Genomic DNA, 13,544 nt, shown 5'->3' with positions numbered 1-13,544 from the left:
TTTGCTGGGTCGTGCAGCACACAAATCAAAGGATAACCTATTTTTAAGAGGTAACTTATTCCTGCCGTCTGAGACGTTATTTTGCAAGGTCATTGTTCCTTTCTTTTCCAGTTCCCGGTGCCTTGGAGTCTGCGCACCGCTGGTGGTCTTCCGTGCTCCTGTCCGTCCTGATTGCGGTTTTTGTCGTTGTCATCACTATGTTGGCAACTTATGGGACTGTTTACTGGCAGAGAAAATCTGAACACGAACAACAAGAGAGCCAAACTGAAACCTCCTCCATGGCGGAGGACTTTATGATGGAAGAACGTTAGAAATGGAGCCGCTGTTGAGGCTTCTAGTTGCCCTGCTGCACGGTTTGGTGTTATTACGATTTATTCGGTGGTCAAAAGCAATGATGTAGGGAGGGTGAGAGACACTTGGTGGGATCCTCGTCTCAACCCCCTTCTGCTCCTTCCCCGATCCCCCCTCCTTCCGTTTCCCCATACCTATAGTTATTCATGGATTCAAGCAGCAAGAATGTCAACGTGCTCCTTGCGACACCGTTGTCTTTCCCGCTGATGTCATTTCCTGTGTGCGGCATCAGTGGAAGCAACGATGCGGTCGCAAGGAGCACTTTGAAATTGTTGCTCGCAGCGGTGAGTTAGAGGAACAGGGGAAGGGGGGTGTGAGTGTGGCAAGTGAAGAAGTGAGGGCAGAGAGGAGGAGGGCTGCCAGTGCCCCCTCCCCAACATGGCACCCTGGGCGGACCACCTCCTCCTTACTATGCCACTGGTCAAAAGGCTTTGCTTCAGGTCTGAAACCATATTTCATCAGCCGCAAGTAGGAAGCTTTCCCTGTTGTACATCTGTCAAGCGACTGCTGCGGACGTGTTTCTTCGTGGATGTCAGGCACGTTGAGAAAGCGAATTTAAACTCGGATGTGGTCTTTAATGATTGTGAATGAAGACGTTGTATTGTGTTCAGACCTTTAAATAAATGTTAACATTTTGCACATCGCTGTGTTTGTAGGTTGTCTGTTTTTACACCACATGGGTAAAAGAAGTCAGTCCTAATATGTTCACAAGGCTTGCAAACAATAAAGCTAATTAAACATATTTAAAATATATATAGGTTTATTTGTAATGTGAAATGTTCAGACCACCAACCCCAGCGCTCATTTTTACTTGAAAAAAAGCAAAGGTTGCCAGAGGGACCATCACTGCACTTCCACGGTCCCTTTCTATTTCAACAAATTAAATCTTCACTTATCTTTGTTGTCTTCTCAGTTGGCGGTTTCTTTTATCGGCTTCCTGTTGCTTAACGATTTGAAGTTTTTTTCACTGACATAAATCGTGTCCCACCTAGCTGACCCCTCTACTTGAGTTTCACTAAAAAAACTGCTTCGTCAGGAGGGGGGCGCTGTAACGTATAACAAAATACATATTAACAAACATAGAAAGATGACGGCAGAAAAGGGCTACAGCCCATCAAGTCTGCCCACTCTACTGACCCAATGGGCTGTAGCCCTTTTCTGCCGTCATCTTTCTATGTTTCTATGTTTGTTAATATGTATTTTGTTATACATTACAGCGCCCCCTCCTGACGAAGCACCCAGTGTACCCAGTGTCACACGGGGGGGGGGGGGGGGGGGGGTCAGCGAATTTCTTCAGGCGAGATGATGCCGTTATTTATTGAAGAAAGTTTCAAGTGTAATTAATTTTAATATGCCGACCATGGACGAGCACCTGGCCGGTTTACAAGGTTAAAAATGAAAGGTTAAAATAAATTATTACAGGTGGAGGAAGAGGGGGTCCAGGGAGGGCAAAAGGGGATGATGAGTTTATCAAGAAAAGATGGGAGACGCGAAAGTTTGATTTTGAAGACCAGCATTAAAGTTTTATAGGTGATACGGTGGGTAATGGGTAGCCAGTGGGCTTCGCGCAGAAGAGGAATGACACGATCATATTTCCCAACCTTATCGATAAGTTTGATTGCCGTATTTTGAATGAGATAGGGGAGTATCCATGCACACAAATGTGTGTTCCAACTGAGATGGATACAAGTTGTTAATTAAAAAAAAAAAAAAAAATTATACTTTTTAGTGGAGTGCTGGAACTGTTAAAAATGACAACTTTGAGTCGAGACAACTCGGGTTTGGATTTGGTTATTGAAGACAAGCAAAACGTGAGGAGACAGAAGTCAAAGAAAAGGTATTTAGCTCTAATGGATTAAAACAATCTGTTTTAAGAAAACAAAAATCCTATATGTAAGTTTTTAAATGGTGCTACCAAGGTTACAGCAAATTGCTGTGACAAAAAATATATAAACCACTATTCCGAACATGACGCACATTAAGTGATACAGAAAGCAGCACTCTTTGCTAATTTGATTAGTGTTCTGCAAATCTAAAATTAATCAGTGGAAGAAAATTACTATTCCTACTTATCATTCCTATAGCAGTGTACACAAACACATAAGAGACAGCTCCTGCTCCACCGAGCTTACAATCTAGTCAAGACAAGACAAATAAGAAATTAGGACATACTGGGACAGACCCAAGGTCCATCAAGCCCAGTATCCTTTTCCCAACAGTGGCCAACCCAGGTCCCAAGTACTTGACAGAGACCCAAAGAGTAGCAGCATTCCAGAGCTGAGATTGTGATGTCATAATGCCACATTCCACCAATGCCTAAGAGCCAACCTCAGCATTGATGTCACAATGGCTTGATTGTCCTAGACTTGGCTCACATAAGAACATAAGAATTGATATACTGGAACAGACCGAAAGGTCCATCAAGCCCAGTTTCATGTTTCCAACAGTGGCCAACCCAGGTCCCAAGTACCTGATAGAGACCCAAAGAGTAGCAACATCCCAGAGCTGAGATTGTGATGTCATAATGCCTCATTCCACCAATGCCTAAGAGCCAACCTCAGCAGTGATGTCACAATGGCTTGATTGCCCTAGACTTGGCTCACATAAGAACATGAGACAGACCGAAGGTCCATCAAGCCCAGCATCCTGTTTCCAACATTGGCCAAGCCAGGTCCCAAGAAGTAAAACAATGGCCAACCCAGGTCTTAAGAATAAGCAGTGGTAGAAACCTCTACCGTGGCTCAGAAAAAGAGGGCCTGTTAGTTATCAATGGTTAGCGCTTAGCCCGTCCTCTAGTCTCCAGCTTAAGCCTGACACGAACAAAGACGCGATCCGGTCAACTTCCACTCTGTGAAGGCAAAGCAGTATCTGGCGGCCCCTAGAGGCGAAGTCCGGGATCTGCACTGACCCGCTGTGGTAGTTCTCAAAGCTGGGGGTTTGTCAGGTCATCCAGTCCCAGGACAATACTGCATTTCTGACATCCTCATCTATAGACTATTTTTTTTTTAAACATCAGGTACAATATTCAAACTAGTTCAGCCCTTAAATTTATACTCTGTTTTCATCCAAATTTAGGAGATTAATCACCTAATTCTATAACTCATACATAGATTAGTAACATAAGAACATAAGAACTGCCATCTCCGGATCAGACCCATGGTCCATCGAGTCCGGCGATCCGCACACGCGGAGGCCCAGTCAGGTATACACCTGATGTAGTTTTACCACCCATCAGGTGTATACCTGACTGGGCCTCCGCGTGTGCGGATCGCCGGACTCGATGGACCATGGGTCTGATCCGGAGATGGCAGTTCTTATGTTCTTATGTTACTAATCTATGTATGAGTTATAGAATTAGGTGATTAATCTCCTAAATTTGGATGAAAACAGAGTATAAATTTAAGGGCTGAACTAGTTTGAATATTGTACCTGATGTTTAAAAAAAAAATAGTCTATAGATGAGGATGTCAGAAATGCAGTATTGTCCTGGGACTGGATGACCTGACAAACCCCCAGCTTTGAGAACTACCACAGCGGGTCAGTGCAGATCCCGGACTTCGCCTCTAGGGGCCGCCAGATACTGCTTTGCCTTCACAGAGTGGAAGTTGACCGGATCGCGTCTTTGTTCGTGTCAGGCTTAAGCTGGAGACTAGAGGACGGGCTAAGCGCTTCTCCTCCCACCGGCAGCCCTGGGTCCCGGAGCTGGCTGCTAGCCCGAAGAAGGGACGCTCCAGGCCCCTCCGGACTGCTGCTGCGTTTCCCCCTTCAGCACCAGGTGAGTTTCCAGCTGCCTCTCGCAGCCCAAGACCCTGCTACGGTCCATGGAGGGAACTTTCCGGGGATGCTTAGCTTAGCTTTATTCTTATAGGATGGGTTGCCCTGTTTAATTACCTGGCCCGGGGTGTGAACCTGTTTCAGGAAAGCCTAGGGAAGAAGTTCAGCTCGAAACGAAACACATTCGGAAGGGAGGGGAACGAAACCCGACTAATAAACGAAGTGATGATGAAGCAAGGAGGGAGGTTTGTAGTCGTGGACGCACCGAGCTAGCTCAGGAGGCAGGTAAGGAGATAGAAGAAAAAAGGGGGGACAGAAGCCGATGAGAAAGAGGAGAGGATCAAAAGGAAAGGGAAGGAGAAGGGGGGAATGAGCAAAGAGGCTGCTTCGCTGGTCTCTCCTGGCTTCCCCAGCACAGAGCAAGGGTTGGATGGGTGAGGGACGGACATGGCACTGCCAAAGTTTGACCCCAGGAGATTAATCCCCTTCTCCCCTCTCTCTCTTCCCAGTCTTTCGAATGGTCTCGGACCACTTTTTGTTTTTCTTTCACATTACCTTTATCTGCTGCTTTTTCAATTACCTTCCATAAATTTCTCCTTAGTCCTTCCTGTTTCTATTTCTAAATCTGTCTACAATCTAAGTACTGCAGTCTACTTTTCTTTCTCTGCCTTGGCTGTAAATTAGAGAATGACACAGGGACAAATTTTTTCCCCTTCCCCATAGGAACTCAATATCCTTGTTCCATCCCTGCAAGTTCTGTCCCTGCCCCATTCCCGTAAGCTCAGCCTTAACTGCACAAGCCTCGAGCACTTATGATTTGAAAGAGTTTGAGGCTTGTGCAGATGAGGACGGAGCTTAGGCATTGGTGGAATGAAGCATTATGACATCACAATCTCAGCTCTAGAATGTTGCTACTTAGGACCTTAAAGCGTTTGAGGCTTGTGCAGATGATGACGGAGCTCAGGCATTGGTGGAATGAGGCATTATGACATCACAATCTGAGCTCTAGAATGTTGCTACTTAGGATTTTAAAGGGTTTGAGGCTTGTGCAGATGAGGACAGAGCTCGGGCATTGGTGGAATGAGGCATTATGACATCACAATCTGAGCTCTAGAATGTTGCTACTTAGGACCTTAAAGCGTTTGAGGCTTGTGCAGATGAGGACGGAGCTTAGGCATTGGTGGAATGAGGCAGTATGACATCACAATCTGAGCTCTAGAATGTTGCCACTTAGGATTTTAAAGTGTTTGAGGCTTGTGCAGGTGAGGACGGAACTTGCAGGAATGGGGCAGAGGCAGGAAAAGAACTCGCTGGGGCGAGCGGGAAAATGAGTTCCCATGGGGAAGAGAAAAAATTTGTCCCCATGTCATTCACTCCTGTGAATGATGCACACCACTATAATGTGACTAAGGCCACCTAGCAGCACTGAGTAGGGGGCTGCAGGGCGAGGTGGAGGGGGGTTCTGTTTGTGGGGCAAGTCGTGTAGCATCAAGAAGATGTTCTAGATCCAGTAAGAGATCCAGAGGGTGCATTAATGCAACAGTGTGGTGGAATGGAGGAGTAAGAAAGGAATCAAATGCCCCCCTCCAAAAATAAAGATGGTAAATACCCATAAAAGCTAGAAAATAAAATTAAAATGTTGTAATAAACTTCTATGTAGTTCATAAACTTAAGGAACGGAAGTTCTGGTTTTGGTTGGACTGACTGCTGTCGATTTCCTCTTTAAAAAAAAAAAATCTTTTGGGGTGGGGTTTGTTGCTACCACCCCTGGGCTGTTTTGGGTGCCTGTAGCTCTTCGGCTTTTACTGGACCAAGAGTCACATTCTCCCTCTCACCCTTGTTACTGGTTCTGAGCTGAAGGGGAGAGACTACAGCAAATAGGAAATTTGATGGAGTCTGTTTTTGCTGCCAGTATCCGATACATTATGCGTAGTAGCAGAAAACACACGTAGTAGTGGGAAAAACACACGATTAAAAACTGCAGCGTTTTTTTTTTTCTTCTAGTTCCTGTTTAAGGGCTGAGTAAAAGTGTAATTGCATATCCTGTAAGCTAAGCCTGCTTGATGGCACTGATCCATTTCACAAAGAGTGTCTCTTCCCTTTCCTTAGGATGGGACCGGAAGGGCCCTGCTTCTGCTGAGACTCTGGTGGACCAGAGTGGATGTTCCTTCCGCTGTCCTGGGATAATGTCAAGACCCTAGATCCGGCCTGCTTGGAACTATGGGAGCCAATAACTCCAGCAAAACTCCTGTTTTCGATGAAAACGAAGATGGTAAGGCATATAACATCCCAGGTTATCTAGTTAGAAATATAGACCAAATGGCCCATCCAGTCTGCCCATCCGCAGTAACCATTATCTCTTTCTCTCTCTGAGAGATCCCACGTGCCTATCCCAGGCCCTCTTGAATTCAGACACAGTTTCTATCTCCACCTCCTCTTCCGGGAGACTGTTCCATGCATCTACCACCCTTTCTGTATAAAAGTATTTCCTTAGATTACTCCGGAGCCTATCACCCCTTAACTTCATCCTACACCCTCTCATTGCAGAGTTTCCTTTCAAATGAAAGAGACTCGACTCATGCGCATTTACATTACCTAGGTATTTAAACATCTCTATTATATCTCCCCTCTCCCGCCTGTCCTCCAAATTATACAGATTGAGATCTTTAAGTCCGTCCCCAAACCTTATTATGAAGACCACACACCATTTTAGTAGCCTTCCTCTGGACCGACTCCATCCTTTTTATATCTTTTTGAAGGTGCAGAATTGTACACAATATTCTAAACGAGGTCTCACCGGAGTATCAATACCTCCTTTTTCCTACTGGCCATACCTCTCCCTATGCACCCTAGCATCCTTCTAGCTTCCACCGTCACCTTTTCAACCTGTTTGGCCACCTTAAGATCATCACATACAATCCCACCCAAGTCCCGCTCTTCCATCGTGCACATAAGTTCTTCACCCGCTAAACTGTACCGTTCCCTCAGGTTTTGCAGCCCAAATGCATGACCTTGCATTTCTTAGCATTGAATTTTAGCTGCCAAATTTCAGACCATTTTTCAAGCTTCACCAGGTCTTTCTTCATGTTATTCACACCCTCTGGCGTGTCTACTCTAGTGCAAATTTTGGTATCATCCGCAAAGAGGCAAATCTTACCCGAGAGCAATATCGTTTATAAAAATGTTAAAAAGAACAGGCTCATGATGTCATGCAGGGGAGTGAAACTGCGGTCCTGGAGGACTGATGGGCAGTTTTGGGCTGGTGCAGAGCCACTGGCACGCTTAGGCAAACTTTCAGCTTTGTGCCCGTGCCCCTCCCCCTCCAGTACCATTAACTTTCAGGATCCTAGACCCCCCCCCATAAGATTTTATTAAATAAGCTCAATAATCATGATTACGTCAGAATCACTGCTTCCAGAATGATCTGTATAATTACCTAACTGGACATGTTAATTTGAAATGGTAAAATAGGTGAAAGCATGGGCTGAATTTATGCATCTGCCAGGATCTGTTTTTATAACAACTGCAGCTGCTGTTTGTCGACCGCTAGAAGATGCCACCTAGGCAATCTCCTGGTGTAACTAAGAGCTAACCTGCCTATTGGTTTCGGGATATCTCTAATTAATATGCATGATATTTATTTATATGCATTGTAAATACAGGCAGTCCCCGAGTTACAGACGTCCAGCTTAAGTATGACTCCTACTTAAGAACGCGGTTGCAGCTTCATTTGATTTCACTGAGCAGTATTTCCAGGGGCCTAGACTCCAACACTTCTGCAGCAGATTCAGGACTGATGCATGGCCACATTAAGAACAGTGTGTGGTTGTGCATGCTGTACCTTAGAGGGACAGTTGGCCCTTTTGTCAGCTGGGAGCAAAGGTTAAGCAGCAAGAACCTTAAAATCGACAAGTTCTGAGTTACGGACAAATCCGACTTAAGAACTCGCTCTTAACCCGAGGACTGATGCAAGGCTGAATTCAAATGATTTGTAATTCTGGAAAAATACAGATTTATAGAGATTTCTCTCTAAAATCAGCTCCTATGTGACTCTGTCTTCCAAAGTAATTGATATAGAAGTTATCTTAGCCCCCTTTTGTCAAATCATGTAATTAAAACATCTTTGAACCTGGGTTTCCTTAAAATGAGAAGCTCTCACTCTGACCTGAGGTTTTCTGTTTCTCTAAAACTATCCCATGTTTAAAAAATGGTACTTTCAAATGCAAAGAGCATGAAACACTTGCTTTCAGGGTCAAAAAGACCTTCCGTAATTCTCCTGGGTACTTTGATGTATCAGCTAATTGATTCATGAAAAGGAAAACATCTGTCTAGTATCTGAGGAGTTTATTTGGCTTTTGAATTGCCAGAATAAACTCTGGTCACTGCTGTTCTGTGCAATGTGAGCGATTGGTTTTGACTAGGGAGCAGGACCCTGATCCATAAGGGAATTTGTTTCAGCAGTTTATGTAAGGTCATAATCTTTTCTGGCCTTGACATAACTGCACAAGAGAGGAGGGCATGTTTCTAGTTATCCTTCCAGAAAAAATATCTTTACTGATTATTACTGAGGGTATTAACCAGGGGCCTGTGGCCCTTCTGGAGCTTGTGTGCATTAGCCAGGGGCCAGGGGCCCTTCTGGAGCTTGGATGCATTAAAAATGATAAACAGCAAAAATGTGGGGTGAAATAACTATCGCCAAAGATCATAAATACTTCATTAATCAATACTGAAAAGAGTGGTAAGGCTGAGCTTTCATTCAAAATAAAAAAACTCATTTGTGGTGGGGCCTGTGTAGAAAAACATGGTACAAGTTTATGGTTTATGGTTTGTTTATTTATAATCTGCCCTTTTCACGGCGAAGTACAATAATACACACATAATAATACTTCACAGACATTTCAGACATCTTACAAAATACAATAAAAAAAACCACAGCAATATACATCATATTCAGCATAAAATCAAAATGAAATACCAGCCTGACAATAATAGCAATACAATCACTTTTCCTATATCAAGAATCAATTTCAAGCAACCTAATGCAACTCAAAATTCACCGACCAACATTTCCTACTGTGTATTTCATACAACAAAACAGATGTCTTTTTCAACAGTTTCTTAAACCAAACCAGAATAAATTGCTCCTTATCATGACAGGAGGAGCCATGCGGCTTATAATGACAATTTGGAAAAGTTGGGATAATTGAAATGATGATGGGAATCCTTATGCCAGATTTATAAGTTTGAATATAGCAAATTCAAGGAAATTTGGGGCCTGTTAACAAAATATTGTAAGATATGAATATGATTTATTAACATTATTTCCCTTTGATTCATGAAAGATTGTTATATGCATCCAGGAGGGGCGGGTGGGGGAGGGAGAGGATTAGGGTGAGGGGAGTAAATAGTTGTATATTATTTGTTGGACTAGAGTGCAGTATGTTCATATGTTTGCACTATGTATTTGATTTTAAAAATGAATAAAGAATATTACCCCCCCTCAAAAAAAAAAAAAAGCAGTTTCTTAAAGACATCCAAATTTTTTTGATGTTTAATGTAAGACGGGAGCCTATTCCACTCCTCTGGACTACAACATGAAAGCCTGCCGCCCCACCGCCTGCAGGCTCAGTTTTTCCCTTGATGGAATCGCCAGGTCATGTTGCCGAGCGCAGCTTTTGCAACCCGATGCAATGAAATACACCGTCCATCAGATATCGCGGGGCACACCCTTGTATACTCCGGTAAACCAGTAGTAATAGTCTATCCTTAATTCTGAACTCAATTTTCAGCCCCAAAAGCTTAATATAGTAATCTGTTACATGTTCAGTTTTCTGGAGCCGGAATGACTCCCTGATAACAGAATTTTGTGCTATCTGTAATGATTTCAACACCACCCCTGGAACACCCAACAGTACCACGTTACGGTAATCAAGCACAGACAACACCAGCGCCTAAAGTATACTTTTGAAATCCCCCCCCCCCCGACACATAATGGTACGGCTTCTTACTAAGTGCAATTTGTAATACACTCTTTTTTGATCTGGTGTCCATATTCCAGCGCACAGCACCTGACCCTGACGGCCATGTGGGATAACGTTTAGGTACCAAGTTGGCCCCTGAAGATCCGAGCTCAGACATAGTATGTTGGAGACATTGTAAACAGACTCTAACAGATGGAATTTAATTTTTTATTTAAAAAAGACCCCCACACACCCACTTGCTGCTGTGGAGACCCCAGATGACTTGTCCAAGCTCCATCCTCCTACCCACAAAACTGAGTACGTATGGTTGCTATCATTGTATACACCAAAAAGGGAGCCCAAGAAGGCTTCAACGACGAGACAATCGAGACACAACAAAGGAGTCGTGAGGATGAGATGCGAATAATTCAGCCACGGGTGTAAAGTTCAAAGCTCGCTTTATTGATAATAGCACTGCGAGGACTCGAAGACTCCACACTGGCAGTGTTTCGGCATTTGTTCCTTTGTCAAGAGTCATAAATAGAGCATTCAATACAGGAAAATATCTGGTGTCCAAAGCGAAGCATGATGGCTGAAACGTCGGTTTCTACCTGACAAAGACGCAGCGAGACCAGAAAACCTGCCTGAGAGAACAAGGATGAACGAAGAGAACATAAGGGCCTCTCCGTTTTCCCCAAAGGCCCTTAACGTTTCTTCTGTGTTTTTAGCGTCACTTTTATTTCTAAATTCTGTATTTAATATTTTTGCTCACCAGTCCCAAGGTTGCCAGTGGCTGCCTATATCTATCTGACTGGGAGCTTTGCAAAAAGATGGATGGATGTCTGATTGGATTCGTGTGAAGAATGTTTTCCCGTACAACCTCTTGGCTTCTTTAATCATTTTCTCAGTAATACAGAAAGTTATGAAAGTTTTGGAGAGCGTAGAAGGCAAGGGGCCTGTCCTGAGTGCAGGGAGAGAGCAGTAGGAGCACGGCAGATTGGCAGAACTGATTAGCTAAGCAAAGCACTGCTTGTCATTTTGAATCCATCAGGACTTTAGTTGAGATGCCTTGAGCTAGTGGCTATCAGGAGAGCAGCTCCACACATGGCTCTTTCTCTCTGTATGTAATTGATTGAAAATGAAGGAATGACCCGGGGTAAATTAACTCTGGAATTACAGACTTCCTCGCTTCCCGGGCGACTGATCCTTCAGGTCACACTCATTTGCCTCGCTGTGCTTCGATTGAGGCACCTTGGAAATTTGCCCTTCGGTGACTAGGAGGTTACGTCTCTCATTTGGGAAGCTATGACGATTTGCATTTGATGTTCGCAACCCTTAGGCGCCTCCTCGTGGCCCTGAGTCTGGGGAGAGGGGTTGGCAGCCACTTTGCATTGATTTTCTTGGCACCATTGCTATATCGGATGGGGGGGGGGGGGGTGGCACACGCTCTTCCTGAACCCTGACTGTACTGGATCTCGGCTAGCATGGAGACTGAAAAGGTAACGTCAGAAAATCCAAGTACGTTGGTTTGGTCATTCAATTACTCCCCCGCCCCTCTTCTAACTTTATTTTTGCATACCGCAATACCACGAGCAGTTCAGAGCAGTTTACAGAAGAAGTCTGTACATAGACAGCGATGTTACAGAGAAAGACTTTCAAATTACATTAGCAAGACAAGAGTAGTCAGGTATATCCGAGATACAAGGCAGGAAAGTAGTCAGAGAAATTTATCAGAGATAGGTTTTAATTGATTTCCTGTGGGGGAAGCCCTTATTAAACTTGAAACTTCTAGAAATTTTATCTTGGATTCTTTACGTGGCACCTGATACACAGTGGCGTAACGAAGGTGAGTGGCGCGCCCCTCCCCCGCCCCCCTTCTCCATACCTTTTTAATTTTCCAGGCCGCGAGCGACAGCACGGATTTGCTGCCCGCGTCATGTCGGCTATCTCTGTGACATCACTTCCTAGGTGCAGGGCCCGGACGTGATGTCGGAGAGAGGCGACACCGACGCAGGCAGCGAGTTCGCAATGCTGCGCGCGCTGGTAAAATGAAAGCAGTATGAGGGAAGTTAAGGCGTGCGCGGCGGGGGTGGAGAGGAGGATGGGTGCCTGGGGCGGACCGCCCCCCCCAACCCCCCTTATTACGCCACTGCTGCCACGGCAGGCACCTACACAACGGGCGCCTGCCGCATGTCAATTACAACAGGTGCCGCCTCCAGAATTGCAGCTCCCAAGGACCCCAGGCTATATGCCTAGGTTCCTTCTTGAATCGCAGCTAACATCGCCTAGTGACGCTGAAGCCCGGTGCCAGCCTTATACATGCCCGTTTCCAGGTTTCAATGTTACTAGGCAACACTAGGCGTCAATCCGGGAGGCCACCTAGCACCGCCTCATTATTTGGTTTTTAATGGTGCGACCAATTATCACGCCATTTAGAACCAATTAAAACCCTTGAGTTAGTGGCCGGTAGGCGCGATCTAGGCGCCTGCTGGCGACTAACCTTCAGTGGCCTTTTGAGAATATGGGTCTCTAATTCTCTCTTCTTCTTCTTCTCTCCAATAGTCAACTTCAACCATTTTGAGATTTTGAGAGCCATCGGCAAAGGCAGCTTTGGAAAGGTGAGTTTTCTGGTGCAAAGTAGACTCTTGGAGGTTCGTTGGTCAAATTCATGAACCTCTGACAATGAGTAAGTTTTTTTGTTGATCATAATTTAGAAAACCTGTACAGTGACCAAAGGGAATGTGGGTGAAACTAGAGTCGGATGGTCTTGTAATCAGACAGAGGGAAGACGACAACTCAAAAATCTGTGGTAGGGTTGCCAGACGTCTGGATTTCCACGGACATGTGCTCCTTTTGAGGACATGTCCGGGGGCCGGACAGCTTTTCTTTGTCCGGGTTTGGAAAAGCCTCCTCAAATCGTGTCGGGCAGGGAGGAAATCTGTACATTATGGGGGGTTTTTCCCCCCATAGATATTAATTTTTTATTTAATGTTTTCATCATACAATTCGTACAGAACAGTAAAGAATAAAGATTCAAACCATAAAAAATGTAAAGACAATATCTCCTGTAGTTCTAGAACAGCGCGGTACAACCCCTTGGGGAAATCTCCTCATAAAGGCAGTTTATTAAAAATCCCAATTAATAAATAAATAGTTTTAAATATTGGGCCCTGTATTTCCCAGAAATAAACAAAAGACCATATATTCAGTGAGACTTATCTGGGTAAAAGTGAAATCCTGCTCACTGGGTCAGAGAAAAGGCTTCCAGGTCAGCTGCGGGCCGCGTGCAGGAGTCACTGCTCATGGCTTTGCAAGGAGAAGGGCGGCTGGGAGGAAGGAGCTGGCCAGAGGAGGCAAACGCCCACGGGAGGGAAGGAGACACGAATTTGGGACTCAGAACGGAGGGAAAGCCGACGAGGGACACGTTGGGAACACGGAAAGGAGGAGGAGGGTTGCATT

At 44.8% G+C, this 13,544-nt stretch overlaps 2 protein-coding genes across 3 annotated transcripts in view; both read left to right on the top strand.

Annotated features, from left to right (window-relative positions):
- The window catches only part of LOC117351819, a 71,699-nt gene extending 70,789 nt beyond the window's left edge, over nucleotides 1-910 (top strand). The window contains exon 44 of the mRNA XM_033927662.1: nucleotides 112-910. Within this exon, the coding sequence (XP_033783553.1) occupies nucleotides 112-311 (200 nt within the window). The 3' untranslated portion in view covers nucleotides 312-910. The remainder of the gene's footprint in view (nucleotides 1-111) is intronic.
- Nucleotides 911-3,994: 3,084 nt separating this feature from the next.
- Nucleotides 3,995-13,544, top strand: part of STK32A (serine/threonine kinase 32A) — a 46,457-nt gene continuing 36,907 nt past the window's right edge. For both annotated transcript variants that reach the window (XM_033927162.1, XM_033927163.1), the window contains exons 1-3: nucleotides 3,995-4,126; nucleotides 6,235-6,397; nucleotides 12,648-12,703. In XM_033927162.1, coding sequence (XP_033783053.1) covers nucleotides 6,346-6,397; nucleotides 12,648-12,703 — 108 coding nt within the window. In that variant the 5' untranslated portion in view covers nucleotides 3,995-4,126; nucleotides 6,235-6,345. The remainder of the gene's footprint in view (nucleotides 4,127-6,234; nucleotides 6,398-12,647; nucleotides 12,704-13,544) is intronic.

The sequence above is a fragment of the Geotrypetes seraphini genome, chromosome 18 (assembly GCF_902459505.1).
Source record: "Geotrypetes seraphini chromosome 18, aGeoSer1.1, whole genome shotgun sequence".
Taxonomy (NCBI): domain Eukaryota; kingdom Metazoa; phylum Chordata; class Amphibia; order Gymnophiona; family Dermophiidae; genus Geotrypetes; species Geotrypetes seraphini.
The sequence above is the reverse complement of the archived record's forward strand: the minus strand, read 5'-3'. Positions and strand labels throughout refer to the sequence as shown.